The sequence below is a fragment of the Gopherus flavomarginatus genome, chromosome 2, assembly GCF_025201925.1.
Source record: "Gopherus flavomarginatus isolate rGopFla2 chromosome 2, rGopFla2.mat.asm, whole genome shotgun sequence".
NCBI classification, from domain to species: domain Eukaryota; kingdom Metazoa; phylum Chordata; order Testudines; family Testudinidae; genus Gopherus; species Gopherus flavomarginatus.
In genome coordinates, this window is record NC_066618.1 from 150,437,943 (window position 1) to 150,454,603 (window position 16,661).

The 16,661-nt window shown below is 46.9% G+C and overlaps 1 protein-coding gene across 1 annotated transcript; it reads right to left on the reverse strand.

Moving 5' to 3' along the window:
• Window positions 1-12,010: 12,010 nt before the first annotated feature.
• PPIA (peptidylprolyl isomerase A) lies at window positions 12,011-16,010 on the reverse strand. Its single transcript, XM_050937611.1, has 5 exons — window positions 15,856-16,010; window positions 13,577-13,607; window positions 13,343-13,431; window positions 12,856-13,028; window positions 12,011-12,340 (listed from the first exon to the last, which is right to left on the reverse strand). The coding sequence occupies exons 1-5, from the start codon at window positions 15,925-15,927 to the stop codon at window positions 12,205-12,207; spliced, it is 501 nt and encodes a 166-aa protein (XP_050793568.1). The 5' UTR covers window positions 15,928-16,010; the 3' UTR covers window positions 12,011-12,204.
• Window positions 16,011-16,661: the final 651 nt, after the last annotated feature.

Consider the following 16,661-nt stretch of genomic DNA (forward strand, 5'->3'; position numbering starts at 1 on the left):
ACTAGCTGGCAGCAGCCAGATTAATCAGAGGAAGGTCTGAGGAGTCCTAGCTACATCAGATCTAGTCACCTAATCCAGGGCGTAACACTTGGTAAAGGTCTGGGCTGATCACTGAGTGGCTATCTTGTACCTCTCTGATATAGCGATGTTTCTTAGGCATGCTGAAGGGGTTGCGTGGGGGTGAGGAGTCTTTCCTGGTATCACCGGAGAGGGCTTAGTTCCACTTGACCCTGCTAAGTCTCTCCAAGATCAGGCCTCTGAGGTTGTAGTTTGGAAATCAGAGGGGTCTATGGCTCTTCTCATCTCTCCTGTCCTGGGAGAGGACTGGTACTGGGAGTCACTCTTAAAGCAACTCTCACACCTGCCCTGACTGCACACAATGATGGTGGTACCTGGCTTCACTGCTGACCCCCCAGCCAGTGCCAAGTTCAGTTTGGATGGTGGCTGATGGACAGGACAACAGACCTCTCTCTACCAGCATCGGGAGCCTTCAGGGGAAATCCCTACTTATAGGCGCACTTAAAGATCTTGGGGAGGAAAGTCCCTTGTTTTTCCAAAAACCAGCACTTCCCCTCCTTTGCTGCTTCAGCAGGCAGAGCTTTAGCAGTCTCTGGAGTGGATAGTCCTGGAGGAGAACAATCAGCCTGCAAAGTAACAGTCTGGAATGTGACTCTGGCCCAGGCAGAAGAAACATCAATGACACCCATCAGTTAATAGGATGAGTCAACACTCCAAGAGCTTATGCTCTTTTCTCAGATGGTTTTTGAGGGTGGAGGGAAAGGAGACAATCTGGACATATTTCATCTACGTACGTTTCTATGGGGGGTTCGGAGGAAATGGTTTTTTTCCATGAGGAGTCTGGGTCCTGTCGAGCCTGAAGATTCTGCAGCTATCATCATTGCTCTCTCCAGGCCAGAGCATGAAAGCTCCCTCTATTCAGAAGCAACAGGCTTCTTAGTTTTGTTTCCCCCATTTAACTCCAATGACTAATAAACGTTTGAGAGAAAGGAAGCCTTTGTTACAAGATTCACCAGGCCTGCCAAGCAGAAGTGTTGGTGATTGCAGCACATGCCACACCCCTCTGACTCTCAGCCCTCTGGTGAAACCAGTCTCAACCGTCACTGATACTTCCAAAAAAGACAAATCCACCATCTTTTTGTGTGTGAGAGGTAAGGCCTTGCCACAAAATAAAAAAGGGGACCCGTGCAATCCTGTGGCTCTCTCTATTAAACACACACCAGAGCCTGCATTGCAGGGAACAGTCCTACACTAGCTAGGGCCGAAGCTACTGCTCCACTGTTCAGATCAATGATGGAACTTACAGCATGGAAATCAGTGCAGGAGGATTTTCATTGCCCCCCAGTCATGTGCTTCCCACTCCACAGTATGGAGTCATGAATAGGTAAAGATTCTAGGGTTTCCTGGGAGCGGGGAGTGGCTAGCTGCAGTCTCCACCTAATGGAAACTCCCACAGCAAATGGTAAAACAGCTATGTAAAAGCATAGCTGAGGCAGGATCACATAATTCTTGCCAGCAAGTTAAAGTATGGGCTGGATGAATGGACTATAATGTGGATAGAAAACTGGCTAGATCATCGGGCTCAACGGGTAGTGATCAACAGCTCAATGTCTAGTTGGCAGCCAGTATCAAGCGGAGTGCCCCAAGGGTTGGTCCTGGGGCCAGTTGTGTTCAATATCTTCATTAATGATCTGGAGGATGGCATGGACTGCACCCTTAGCAAATTTGCAGATGACACTAAACTGGAAAGAGTGGTAGATACACTGGAGTGTAGGGATAGAATACAGAGGGACCTAGACAAATTAGAGGACTGGGCCAAAAGAAATCTGATGAAGTTCAACAAGGACAAGTGCAGAGTCCTGCACTTAGGACGGAAGAATCCCATGCACTGCTACAGACTAGGGACCGAGTGGCTAGGCAGCAGTTCTGCAGAAAAGGACCTAGGGGTTACAGTGGACAAGAAGCTGGATATGAGTCAACAGTGTGCCCTTGTTGCCGAGAAGGCAAATGGCATTTTGGGATGTATAAGTAGGAGCATTGCCAGCAGATCGAGGGACATGATCATTCCCCTCTATTTGGCATTGGTGAGGCCTCATTTGGAGTACCGAGTCCAGTTTTGGGCCCCAAACTACAAGCAGGATGTGGAAAAATTGGAAAGAGTCCAGAGGACGGCAAAAATGATTAGCGGGCTGGAGCACGACTTATGAGAGGCTGAGGGAACTATGATTATTTAGTCTGCAGAAAAGAATGGGGGGGGGGGATTTGATAGATGCTTTCAACTACCTGAAAGGGGGTTCCAAAGAGGATGGATCTAGACTGTTCTCAGTGGGAGCAGATGACAGAACAAGGAGCAATGGTCTCAAGTTGCAGTGGGGGAGGTTTAGGTTGGATATTAGGAAACACTATTTCACTAGGAGGGTGGTGAAGCACTGGAATGGGTTACCAAGAGAGGTGGTGGAATCTCCTTCCTTAGAGGTTTTTAAGGTCAGGCTTGACAAAGCCCTGGCTGGGATGATTTAGTTGGGGTTGGTCCTGCTTTGAGCAGGGGGTTGGACTAGATGACCTCCTGAGGTCCCTTCCAACCCGGATATTCTATTATTCTAATTAAGTTGCCTGATTTCATACCTCCCCCACCTTCTTCATACACCCCCTTCCCCCAGTCATCCCAGGCCCATTGCAGGGCAGGAATCTGGGCACTGAGCTTTGAAACCTTTTGACAGACGGCCAAGATAAAATTGCAACTGAAGGTGGAGCAGCCTCTACCACTGCAGCCTGGGGGTGACCCTGCCCTTGGTGACTCACCTTCACAAGGGTCTATGTCATCTGCTCAGTTTCCATCAAACCTCTGGAATTCCAAACTACAGCCTCGTAGGCTGCCAAAGCAGCACAGTCTGTTAGTGTGAAGCATCTTTCGGAGACGGCTAGAAATAATCAGACCTAGACCCAGGGACAGTATTTCCTACAAGTAGCAGTGTGGGCAAGCAAGCCTGTGCTCTGATGTGTGATTTTGGACTCTGTGCCTCAGTATCCCCATCCGTGAAATGGGGACAATCCCGCCATGGCACAGGCATTGTGAATAAGCGATGGAAGTGAAGGACATGAGGGATGAGCACTAGAAGAGAATGCATACAGATGGCTCAGGTGTGCTGAACATTACGCTGACTCCCTGTGCATTAGCAGACTCAGCACAAAGAGCAGCTGGACATGCACATACTGCTGTCTGGAATCAGTGATCCCATGCATGCAGAGGCCTCAAAGAGAAGCTGCCCAGAGTCTGCGGCATGTTAGGAAGTAGCCAACTTTTTCTTTCACTGGTGAGGTGCTGGTTGCTACAGTGGGGAAGCAGCTACGCTGGTTCTGCCAGAGGGGGCCAAGTCCAGGAGCAACGCCTGGCTGACTCACTCTTCAATGATTCAAGCTTTACTGAGCTTCTTCACTGGTGGGTATCCGGTATAGTTCTTTTGCCAACTGACTCTTATGGGAGTGGCACACAAAAGCCAGCTGAGGGCATGGTTTGCACCAGCCTCTAGCACTACGGCTCTCCAAGACAAGGAAGATGTGAGAACGTGCAGAGTTGCACTAGGCTCACTCTAATGAGTGAAGACCTCAGAGTAAGAATCTTGTCCAGATGGTATCAGAGAATCCAGAAACCCTCTAGAATTGCCCAGCAGTATTGCCATCCCCGCTGAGTGGCACTCCTTCCCAGCAAGAATCCCTTGGATAAATCCATTCCCTAGGAACAGTCCCTAGCAAGCAGATCTTCGTTAAGCACAGGTTTGTACAACAGTGGGCAGGCTGGCAAAATCAGGGCACAAAAGGCAACACAATGGCTGTAGTATCTTTGGGTGTCTGGGAAAATGGCTGAGCACAGGGGATCAGGTTTGATGTGACGCTGCAGCATGGATGTTCTTGCCATGGTTTGGATTTAAGGATCCACACTTGGGTCTCTGCTCATTTGCACTCCACATAGATGCCCTCTCTCCACCCCAAGGACACGGCTGAAACGCATTGGCAGAATGGTATGAGGGAAGCTTGCAGTGCCCCTGCCCATGATGTACCTGTGCACCAAGCAGAGAACGAGCCTCCAGGGTTGTAAACAAGCAGTGCAGTGAGGCAACACCAAGATCTTCAGCTGCAGGATGCAGAGAGGAATGAGGGCAAGTTGCTTCAAACCCATAAGCAAGAGCATGTGAATGAAATCAGAGTCATTTGACTAACAAGCTCCAGAGTTCTCAGAAACACCTGGGCATTCAGAGCCCCCTCTACCTGGTCAGGGCCTCATTTTAGCAGCTTATTATATAAACTAAGGCCTGATAAATTCACTGAACTTTTACAATCTCCTGTTACGATGGACAAGGGCAGGGGGACACCGGTGGACAATATCCCTGCTGATGGGACCCAGAACTATTAAAGTTTCATTACTCAAAGGTCTTGGAGACTCCCCGTATACCCAGGGGAATGGATGAGGTGTGGAACCAACTGCACCCAGTGCCCCCAGGAGATGGCAGAAAGAATGCTAAGGGATGTCACTACTGGTCTCAAGAGAAAAACCATGAGACAACTGAATGTCTAGCAATGGCGTGGGCCTTCAGAAATCTACAGCCCTGTGATTTTGGACATTATGCTGTATACACTGATCACCTCCTATAACAGTTTCAGGGTAACTTCACCTATATTCCTCCTTCATGGGCCACTAAAGGAGTGCCCGGTAAGGTCTGAGGTCTGCAGCAGTCACCTGTCTCTGGGCAGAGGCTCTTGTCCCAAACCCCTTCTGTTCAGGGGTTTAAGGCTTCACAGCCCCCTGCCATTCACTGCAATATCCCCATCCCATACAGGTGGAGAGACTTTGGATCACCTGAACAAATACTCTAACACTCATTTGCCAAAGTTGGTATTGGCATAAGAAGAGCCATACAGGGTCAGACCAAAGGTCCATCTAGCCCAGTATCCTGTCTTCTGACAGTGTCCAATGCCAGGTGCTGCAGAAGGAATGAACAGAATAGGTAATCATCCCCCGTCGCCCATTCCCAGCTTCTGGCAAACAGAGATTTGAGTGACGGCATGAGTAGAAAAGGTACACACGGACGTCACTGCCTTGCAGATATCTGCTATTGGAACATTGCTGAGAAAAGCTGATGCTGCGGACTGAGCCATTATTCCCAGCGGAGAGACTTTTGCAAGGTTGTAGCTAAGCTTAATGCAATCAGAAATTCAATGTGTGATTTGCTGAGATGACATTGTTTGACCCTTAATTCTCTCAGCATGGGCTACAAAGCCAGGGGGGTGGGGAGTCCTGAAGGACGAGGGATCTATGAATATCCAAAGTGTGAAGTATTTCCTCACTTTTAAATGAACGCAGTTTTTAGAAAAAACTTAAGATTAATAGTTGGCTTTGATGGAACACTGACACTTCCTAGGCATAAATGCAGGGTGAGCCCTAAGGGAAACCTTGTCTTTGGGGATGCCTGTGAAAGCAGGGTCAGCTAGGAGAGTCTGAAGCTTTCCTTCTAGAGACACAGGAGGGTAAACATTCACTGTGCCTTTCAAAAAATGAGAAAAAGAGAAACCATGGAAAATCCATCCACTGGAGGAATGTAGGGCAGAAATAGAAGCCCGATGAACTCACACTTAGTGAACAAAAGGCCTGACTATTTCAGGTGTAAAATATAGTTCAGGGCATGTGTAATCGCCATGTGATAAAATGCTGGGAGTGCACCCAAATGAAAACCTTTTCCACTTTATGGTGTACATGGCTCTAGTGGACACAGTTCTGCTGCTGACCAATATGTTCTGAATCTCTCAGGAGTACAAGTATTCACTTTAAGGCATGGATGATTTCTGGGTGAAGAGATCTGAGGTTGGGATTCAGAGACTTGCCCTGGCTCTGAGACAGATGATCCTTGACTAGTGGTAAAGTTATTGACGACCGGACAGAGCGCTGATGCAGGTCCATAAACAAATACTGTCCTGGTGAGGCTGGTGCAATAAGGACTAACGATGCTGTGTCTTGTTTCAGCTTCCTGACTACCCTTGGAATGAGAGGAACTGGAGGAAATGCATATAAATGACTGGACCATGAAAGAAAAACATCTGGGATGGAACCCAGCCTGTAGCCTGGCCTGCAGTTGTTCAGATTGATCACAGACAAATCTATTATTGGATATCCCCAGTGCTGGAAAATCGGGAGAATGTTCTCCCCGATTGACCACTCATGTTGATCCAAGAAAACGTGTTTGAGAGAGTTCACCATCGTGTTTCTCTCAGTTTTAGTCTTGGTGTGGAAAAGAGGTGCAATGGGGGCATTTGTCCCTCACCCATGCTGCTCAAACAACTGTTGTACCTACCTGTGATAGGGAATTTATTCATACTAGTCTCCCAGGGAAACTACTAAACTACACATACTAAAAGTATGGAAGGCTGGCTACCAGCAGCAATAACTAGAGGGAATTCCAACTGTCACCCTGGGCAGTTGAGAAGGATTTGAGAGGGAGGCAGCAACCACGCGCATTTCATGCTCTCATCTGAGAGCACAGAGAGAGAAGGGGCACGAACACTGCCTACTGATACTGCTGACGAAACACTTCGACTTAAGTGCAGTGGGCATACATACGCCTGCAGTGGAATGTATATATGCACAATGACTCAAAAAATAAAAATACATTCCCGACCTTACTAAAAGCTTACCTGAGGCCACAGCAACTCCAATACAGGGCAGTGATAATTGTCAGTCTTTCCAACACTCTGCAGCAAGGCTTGGGGTCCCCCTAGAACCTGAAGACCTGTCAGTTTGTTGACTCAACAGGAAAACCCCAACCTAGTTTCAACTCAGCCTTTATAACAAAAGCCTGTTCTTTGTTTCTAGGAAAACCCAGTCTGAATCTGCATATGCAAACCACCCAGGAGGTGGAACATCTCTGGAGTTGTTTGCAATCTCAGGAACAACCACCCCCTACTGTTTTCATTCGTGTAAGTAGTTCTTTAACCATCCAGCAGAACACAATCATAAGTATGCCATTCATAAATGTAATACAATGGTCCCCCAAAAATACTGCACAGGGTTGCAATATCTGTTACACTGACCCCTTATGTGGTTGCATCAAATGTAAAGGACTAATGCTAAATTGCTAAGATGGAACCTGGTGCTCCAAGACAGAAGTGATGCATGAGAAAGGGAATGCAAATTTGGTCACTGATGCTTTATTTAGGAAATAAAGCAATGCCTAGGATGGCACCTTTACAAATCCTAAAAAAGTGCTGTAGCTGGTACAAAAAAGCACAATTACCCAAAATCCTTTGCTCTGCTCACTCAACATTAAAAAAAGGCCATTAAAAAAACCCCAAAAACAGAACATTAACCTGTGCAGGAAAAGCAACCGTGCAAGATATTGCACCACAGCATGGCATGACTGGCCGCCCACAGGAAAATCCTAACGAACAGGGAACCAGGGGCACAGAAGCTCTGCAGAAAGAGTGTAGATGGGTGAGTGTTTAGCAAAATGTGATCTCACTCATGAGGAATCATCACATGGGGTGGGGGAGGAGGGATCAGTGAAGTCAAGAAATGATTCATGCCTTTGATGTCCAAACACTGTCACAGAGAGGAGGGAACTGGCCAAATTGAAAACTTGGGCAGAGTAAGGGTAGAAAACAAACCTAGAGAGTAAGTTACCTGGCAAAAATGAATGAACTTAAGAGTACAAAGATCAAGGGAAGCTGAAGGAAGCACTGCTGTATTGAACTAAGTGACTACACATAGCTCCTATCATCCAAATATCTCAATTCCTCACAAGAATTTTAAAATAGTAACTTTTTTCCAGCCCGCAAAAGAAACAGTTGAATTAGGCTTTAGGGTATGTGTCTGTTTGTGTGATGTGTGTCTATGTGCTAAAGAAATTATCTAGGGAGAGATTTTTCCCCCCTCTGGCAAGGTGAGTTCCATTCTCAAGATCTGGACTGAGGGCAAGATCTGTCTCCTACACTCATGGGCCTCAACTGTCTGATCATTCCACTGGAATGTACCCATTACGGGAGGTAACGGCAACAGAGAAAGGCATTCCTTAGGTTAGCATGCCCAGTCCCACAGAAGGCTCTGCGGGTCCCAACAAACCTTAAACAGACTCTAAATTCAAAGGGAGTCAAAGTGGAGCTCCAGATTGATAGTCACATATGTTAAGAGAGCATAATGAGTAGGGCAGTGGCTCTCAAGCTTTTGTACTGGTGACCCCTTTCACACAGCAAGCCTGTGAGTGCAACCCCCCTTATAAATTAAAAACACTTTTTAATGTATTTAACACCATCATAAATGCTGGAGGCAAAGCAGGATTTGAGGTGGTGGTTGACAGCTCACAGCCCCCCATGTAATAACCTCCCAACTCCAACCCCTAGTTTGAGAACCCCTGGTGCAGGGCCTCCTTCATAACAGGCCAGAGATTTTCACCACAATTCTTGCATCAGGTACAGTTCCTAGTTGCTCTCTAGAGCGTATATTTTAGGAAGATATTAAGTGATGGAGAATTCACACCCCTAGCTTAGTTACCCTATTAAAAATCTGCACTTCATTTCTAGTTTGAAATGATTTTACCTTCAGTCTTCAGCCACTGAAACTTGTTGTGCCTTTGTCTGCTAATTAAAGAGCACTCTGCTAGCAGCAATCTCTTCCTCACCTAGGTACCTATAGACTGATCAAGTTGCCTCAACCTTTTCTTGGACCAAATAGTTTGAGCTTCTCTAGTCTCTCATTGGCAGGTTTTCTAGAGTTTGGAAAGAGCTCAAAGAACGATTCAATCTATCAACAATCTTTTTAAAGCTGACCAGAACTGGACACAGTGTCCCACTAAAGGTCTCATGGACACTGCATTGTCTTAATTCAATATCATCTTGGTTATGCACCCAAGGATGACATTTCTTCTTAACCACTGCATGGCGCTGTGAGCTTACATTCAGGTGATTATCCACCACAACCTACATCTTTTCTGAACCTCAGCTTTCCAACACACAGTTCCCGTCCTGTAAGTATGACCTAAGACCTTGATATTTAGTTATACGGCTTTGCCTGTATTAAAACGTGGTGTTCAAGTGTGCCTAGCTTACTCAGGCAATCTCTAAAGCTGACCTGTCATTATTTAGCACTCCAAGTTTTTTGTCATCAGTTCTTACCAGGATTTCCCCCCACCACTGATAAAGACATGGAACAGTATAGGGCCAAAGAACAGATCCTATGGGACCCCCATTAGATTAAGCCCCCAAAGTTATATTGAGTCCCAAATAAGTGTTCTGTGCAGCTCAAAAAGCTCATCTCAGCAACAGAAGTCAGCCCAATAGAAGATATTGCCTCACCCACTTTGTCTCCAATATTCTTGGACCGACACTGCTACACCACCACTGCAATTTTGACATGAGTTAATGTGCTACACTGATTTTCTATAATGCTGATTTCTAAAGTGGTAAACTGACAGAATGGGGTGCAACATTTAGGCCAATCAAATGGCAATAGGAGTTTGCTATCTAGCTGTTTGGGCATCCAAAAGGAAGCCAGTAACTACAGACTGATATAAGAATCAGAGAAAATGCTTTTGGTAGCAGGTGCTATTATAAAGCAGGCAAGTTCTTCAAACTGCTTCCCAGCCAAGTTTGAGTTTAGGCAGCTGATCTTCAGCAGTTATTTATATTAGGTATTTAGAGATGATGCATTTGGTGTTAAGGTGGTGTGGCAGGTGTCAGATGACTAGTGTTGGTGCTCCTGCTGGTACCCTTCTCCAAGTAGCTGTTTAGATGTTGACTAATTGGGGGGGAGGGGGCAGAGAGAGATAAGCCCATGCCAATTCAGTCAGTTCTGAAGGACATGAGCCAGTGCAGGGTGTTTCCATTCACCCCTGCAGCCTCTCAGAAGCAAGTCCGAAGGGAACCATACATTTACTGTTCCTCCCTCCCCCTTCCTTCATAAAGGGAAAGTATACACAAGTATCTTGTGGACTCCATCCAGCATTTCTGCCATACTTCCTCGGCACCCCACTGTTATCCAGGGCTATGCCTCTACATCTATTTTTTACCAAGAAAATCTTTACCGCCACTTGACTCCCAACCCTCAGTTTCCATTTTATAATATGGAGATACCACAAGGCTGATGCAAGTAGACCCACCTACTGCCTGCATCATCTGTTAACTTAATGTCAAGTATCAGAGGAGCTGTGTTAATCTGGATCTGTATGCATCTGACCAAGTGGGCATTCACCCCCAAAAGCTTATGCTCCAACAAGTGTTAGTCAATAAGGTGCCACAGGACAGTTGCTTTTTAAAGTAAGGTGATTCTACTGTATAGCTATGATCAATAAAGATCTTTATTGGCCTAAAAAAGACCAAGCAGTTTGGAAGACTATTAAATAGCTAAACAGCAATGGTATTAATGCAAGATCTTTGTGAAGTTGCCATTGTTAGCAACAGCTATTCATTTCAAAGCAGAGTCACTATACTGTGCCTCTAGAAAGCAGGATTACTTTTAGTGTAAATGCCACTGATACATACAGCTACTGATAAATGACTACAGCATGGCACTGGGCTGAGCTAACATACTAAGAACACTATGCCACATATCAAGGGATCACAACACTGGATATGTAACATTGCCGTTTCACTGCTGGCATTAAATTTCAGCATTTACTTGGGTAAGATTTGTTTTATGGGACATAATGCCATTGTCTCTTGGAATTGATTAGTGTGATGATCACAAGGCTAACTGAACACATTGATGCTGGAGACTATACAATGCATAAGTCACATTTTCATTAGATTTTTTTAGTCATGCCAGGGAAGCCCTCTCCAATTGGGTTTCATTTAGAGTTTTATATGCTGCTTTGAATGTAAATGCTCTGGTACATTAGTACTGACAGGATGCCTCCAGAGAGCCTCAATCAGGGATGGCCAAACCACAGATGGCTAACTGCATGCAGCTTTCACAGTTAAAATGCAGCTCACTCAGCCCCACCTTGCACATTCTCTGCCTACCAGACTGCAGGGGTGAGCTTAGGGCTTCTGCAGAGTGGTGGGACTAGAGGTTTGTGGCAGAGATAATTGGTACCTGCTGAGAATGGCGAGTACATTTTAAAGATCCAGCATGCCACCTCACCCTGGCAGGCATGCCCCACCTCTTGAACTTCTGAAGATTGCCATATATGGCTCAAAAGTTTGGCCACCCCCAGCCTGGATGCTGCAAAGAGAATTTACCACTACTGCAAGAGGTTGTGGTGCTTGCTAGTGTAGACATAGCAACTGAGCAGTTCATCTGCAAGGTAAGTCAACCTACACTACATGAACAACATAGCTGGAGTCAATGTACCTTAGGTTGAGTTACTGCAGGGGTCAACAGGAGAAAAATCTCCTGTCAACTTACTTTACCCTTCTCCTCAGGGTTGAGTACAAGGATCAACTGAAGATCAATCTACAGTTGATTGGTGGGTCTTTATTAGACCTGCTAAAACAACAGCAGGTGGATTGATCTCAGAGCCTTGATCCCAGCTGTAGTGTCTGTCAACCTCCCCAGTGTCTCACTGTGCTGGGTTTCCAAACCACAGAACAGGGCTTCTGCTAACAGGCATCTAAGCACATAGGACCTTACCCTGCACCAGACAACTATACAGAAGCTTTAGTATCAGTGGTTGTTTCTAGTCACATTTTACCATTAAAACCCTGCTTAGCCATTCATTCTGTAATGGCCTTAAGAGTATTACAACAGCTAGCTGCCTGCCAACTGAACTCCCATGCTGCTGTGACAGGTCAACATTAAACTACAGATGCTTCCAGAACAATTTTAATCTAGGGATTTCCCTAAAGGAATCCCTGTAGGACAGTTTTTAGAAACCTAGCTACTGATACTACATGATGGTTGTAGTAGCCAATCCACACTTCAGAGAAAGGAATTTCCTGCCACTTTTAGGAAAAATACATGATTGCTACACAAATGCCCTAAGCAGATTTCCTTATAAAAAGAAAAAACTCATGTGGTTTAGCTTGTTTTAATTTCATAATCATAAACTTAACTCTGCAGTGCAGCTACACTTGTGAAGATAAGGGAAATGAAACCCAATAGAAATGCAGCAGTAAGTCAGGAACACAAGGATTACAAGGGGCTAAACACCATAGTATGTTAGCCCCAGCTACAGAAGGAATGGTTGGTTAAGACAGAAAGGAATTTTATGACAGCTGCCCACAATTAGTAATGGTGATCTTCTTCTTTGTTTTGCCGTCTCTTGTTCCATGGCTAGACATTGCCTCCACCACATTCATCCCGTCTTTGACACAGCCAAAGACAACATGCTTCCCATCCAACCTAAGATAAAAAAACAAGTTTTATGGGATCATGTTGCTGAGAAGCACCAATGTGACTTGTTTTTGACCTACTGTATTAAACCACTGATTTCAAGAAGCTTGTATAATCAGCAATCTTGTTAGTACTCAGTTTTTGCTACAGAAATTACCAGCTTCCCATCATGCTCAATGGAAAAGAGATGAGCCACCAGACTAGTAGTACCCTCAATTTGTCAGATACGAGAGGATCTGGGAGATTACATGCTGTAACAGTGCCCAGAAGCAAGTAACTGTAGTTTAGGGCTCAATGCAGCCTCACTACATGGAAACCTTGATCAGAATTGCTTGAGGTTTCACTATGTATGCTGATCAGGATGACAGGAACATTTTGGGGACAGTATGTTCTATGAACAGGCCACACTACACTAGAATTATTAGACAATGCATTAGAGGGCTATGGCAAAGTTAATAAAACCCTAAAAAGGTGTTGAGTAAATTCAGAGATGAATGAAGAGTACAGATTCCAACAGTACTTACCACTCAGTCTTAGCCGTGCAGATGAAGAACTGGGATCCATTTGTGTTGGGGCCAGCATTTGCCATAGACAAAATGCCAGGACCTGTGTGCTTCAGGATGAAGTTCTCATCACGAAACTTCTCACCATAAATGGATTTGCCACCAGTTCCATTATGACATGTAAAGTCACCACCCTGCAAAAAAGCAAGCACTGCAAGTGAAACAGTGATACCTACCCTTCTAATCAGTCAGGCAGACTTCTAATCTATACAAGATTGCTGCTCAAGCTACCAAGTACAGTCAAAGCCACCCCCTTTACTCAATCAGGCACAAAACCCGTAGGCTAGTGACAGCCTTCTGGTATGTTTACTGTCAGTCTTGAACCCCTAAGCAAGACTGTCCTATAAAACTGGAGAATCACTTCTTTGACTGTTTCAAAGTATAGGAGCTGCAACAAAATTACTCAAAGAGGCCACAACTAAGTAGTAAGAAAGTCAGTGATGCATACCTGGCACATGAATCCAGGAATGATCCTGTGAAAGCAGGACCCCTTGTAACCAAATCCTTTCTCCCCAGTGGTCAGGGCACGGAAGTTTTCTGTCAATTTAAGAGTCATTACCAGCTGGAATTTATAGGAACACCCATTGGCAAGCCAATGGGTGAAAATTTCAAACTTATTGTTAATAAAAGTTAACTGAAAACTGCAATGCAGCCTCCATGAACTTGAGTAGTTTTTACAAACCTGCTGTCTTTGGAACCTTGTCGGCAAACAGCTGTAGAAGAAAAAAAAAAAGAGTCAGTTAAGTCATTTTGCTTAAAGCGTGCTTACCAACTACTAAAAACAGGAGAAAAAAATCAGTATACCACAACGAACGATTTATAGGAGAATCTTGCAGTGGCTGTAGTTGGTTGAATACAAGTTGTGTTATGGCTGCATTCCACTCAAAACCCATGACAGAAGCCTACATGGCATTGAAATGGTTTCTTAAATGCAATCCAGGATTCTGCAAGCCATGCTTTACTTCCCTCAGGGATCACATTCCATGGCTTTTGCCACCAGCTCCTCATATGAGCAGAACCTGGCAGCTGGAACAAGGATTAGACTCCATTATTAAATTCATTCACAAGATCCTGTATCATCTTTTATGAAGCTGACAGGTTTGTATCAGCCAAAAGCATACACTTGGAGCAACTGTAACCTTGTTAGGGTTATTAAGCCAGGCTCATTTCCTGGTACAGTAGTGTGCAGGAAGCAGCAGTGTTTCTACTATTCTTTCTGTGGGACTGGACTGTGTCAGAGGGACTCAGACAAAATGGAGCCCCTGGACAAAGGATGCACTGTCTGTCCGTTGACTACAGTCTATGCACTTACACACTTGTTCTTAAGTGAAGCTTTATCTTTCAAAAGGAAAGTTATTTGAGTGGTTAATGAGACCAGTTAGAAAGCCTTGCTCAAAGCTTATTCTCAAGCACTAGGACACAAGTTTTGCTATATGACAAGCATACCAAGGAGTCAAGAATCTGATTTATGTAACCATCTCTTTTGGTGATGAGCCTACTATTAACCTCATGTTTGGTAATCAACCAATGATTAATGGAGTACAATTGTCAGAGCAGAGTTCAGACTGTCAGTCAGTGGTTTGCTTAAAATCTACAGAGTGCTTTGTTGCCCTGATGAAAGATAGGCTACAGAGAATTAGTGGTCTTCACAACAGTCTACAAAAATACATTAACAACCCCTCCCAGAACTGTTAGGCATTTCTCTGCTCCATGCCCTATAAGCCCTTACATGTTGGAACAGGGGTAGGCAATCCATGGCATGTGCACACGAGCTGATTTGCAGTGGCACTCACACTGCCTGGGTCCTGGCCACCAGCCCGGGGTACTCTGCATTTTATTTTAATTTTAAATGAAGCTTCTTAAACATTTTTAAAATGTTATTTACTTTACATACAACAATAGTTTAGTTATATAATATAGACATAGAAAGACCTTCTAAAACCGTTAGAATGTATTATTGGCACATGAAACCTTAAATTTGAGTGAATGAAGAATTGGCACATCACTTCTGAAGGAACGTCTGCATCAATAAACCTTGCTATCCTTTTCACACCCGCTTGAGAAAGCTCACAATGTGAGGTTTCTGACCCAAAATGAGGGGCAGTTACACAAGCAGGCAGGCAGTCCTTGGGTTCAAAGTACTATAACCGCCATTCCATGATTGCTGATTTAACTATTAAGAATAAAGTGAATGGCTACAGGATTAAGAGCTCGGGGGCTAGAGCATAGCTTCGCCTCCACAAGAAGAGCCCGAGGCAGGATGAGGGCTCGCAGAATCTCACTCCAGCACGAAGCACATCCCGTTCGCCGCTAACAGGGCTTTGGAGCTCGGATATGCAGGGTCTGGCGAGGGACTTTGTCTGGGGAGCAACAGCAGCGGGACGGGGCTTCAATTACAGCGCGGGGCTAATGAGCGACCAGGCGCTCTTTATGCAGGGCAAGGGCTGCGAGTGTGGGAGCCGCTTCGCGTCCCCGCAGCTAGGGCATATTGCGGAACCGCCTGGAAACCCGCAGGCACAGGATGGGCCTGAAGGCGGAGGCCTTTACGGGTTAGCGAGCGAGCGAGACACGGGGCAGCTGCCCAGCGCGGCGATGCGGCTTCCGGAGAGAGACGAGCACCGCCGCCAACGCAGCGGTCTCGCTGCAGGGGACTGGCGGGGCCGCCGCTACGATCCCTGCCCATGCGGCGCGGCGCGGGGTGGGGCCGGCACCGCATGCCGCCTTCGGGGCGCGCCCCCGGGGACAGCTCCTCGCGCACCGGGCTGCCTCAGCCACGTGGAGCCCACAGCGGCCACCAGGCGCGCGCTCCCTCCCGCTCCCGCGAGACCGCCCCCGCGCGCGCCCCCAGCCGGCCCCCTTCGCCGCGCGCGCCCCTCCCGCCCAAAATGGCTTCGTGCTCGTGCCCTTGCCAGGAAATGGCGCCGCCGGACACCGCGCGGGAACCTCCCTGCTCCCAAGTACCTCGAAGGTGATGCGCCCCAAGGGCTCATTGTCGGCGGCGATATCGAAGAACACGATGGGGTTGGCGGCCATGGCGCGTCGCGTGCAAGGGGAAGGGCTTGAGCGGCACCAGCTCCTCCTCAACAGCGGGTGCGGCGCAGCGGAAAGAGAGCGATCGCCCCCTCGAGTTTATATATTCGCCGCTCCGCCCGCCCACCTACAGGGTGCTACCAATCGCCGCCCGCGGCGCCGGCGAGTGAGGGCTCTCGCAGCCAATCACTGCCATGGGTCGGGGCAGCGCCAGCCTTCGCGCTCGGGTAAGGCGGTGCCCGCTGAGAAGCGGGAGGGAGATGGCGGGCATGCGCACTGGGGCTCTGCACAGGGCGGGGCTGCGCGGAGATGGGGGTTGGGGGGATGGGATGGGATGGGCAGGGAGACTGGAATTTGGGGTGGAATGGGATTTTTGGGGGGTAGGATGCAATGGGGGGCTGGGATTTGGGAGAAGAGGCTGGGGTGAAAATGGGTGGATTTGAGGAAGGGGCTGGGGTGGGAGGCTGGGATTTGGGGGAAGGGGCTGAAGTGGGATTGGGGGGGCTGGGATTAGGGGTATGGGACTAGGTGTTAGGCTGTGGGGCTGGAAATGAGGGATTGGACTGGGGCTGGGAGGGAGAGGGATGGGATGGGAATGGGGAAGTAAGGCTGGGATTGGGGGCAGGAATGGGGGTGGGGGAGAAGCTGGGACTGTGCAGCTAAAAATTGTGTGTAACCTCCTGAGTGGCGTGGGGTGTGTGTGTGTGAGAGAGCCAGGGCAGTGCCTCTGCATCTAA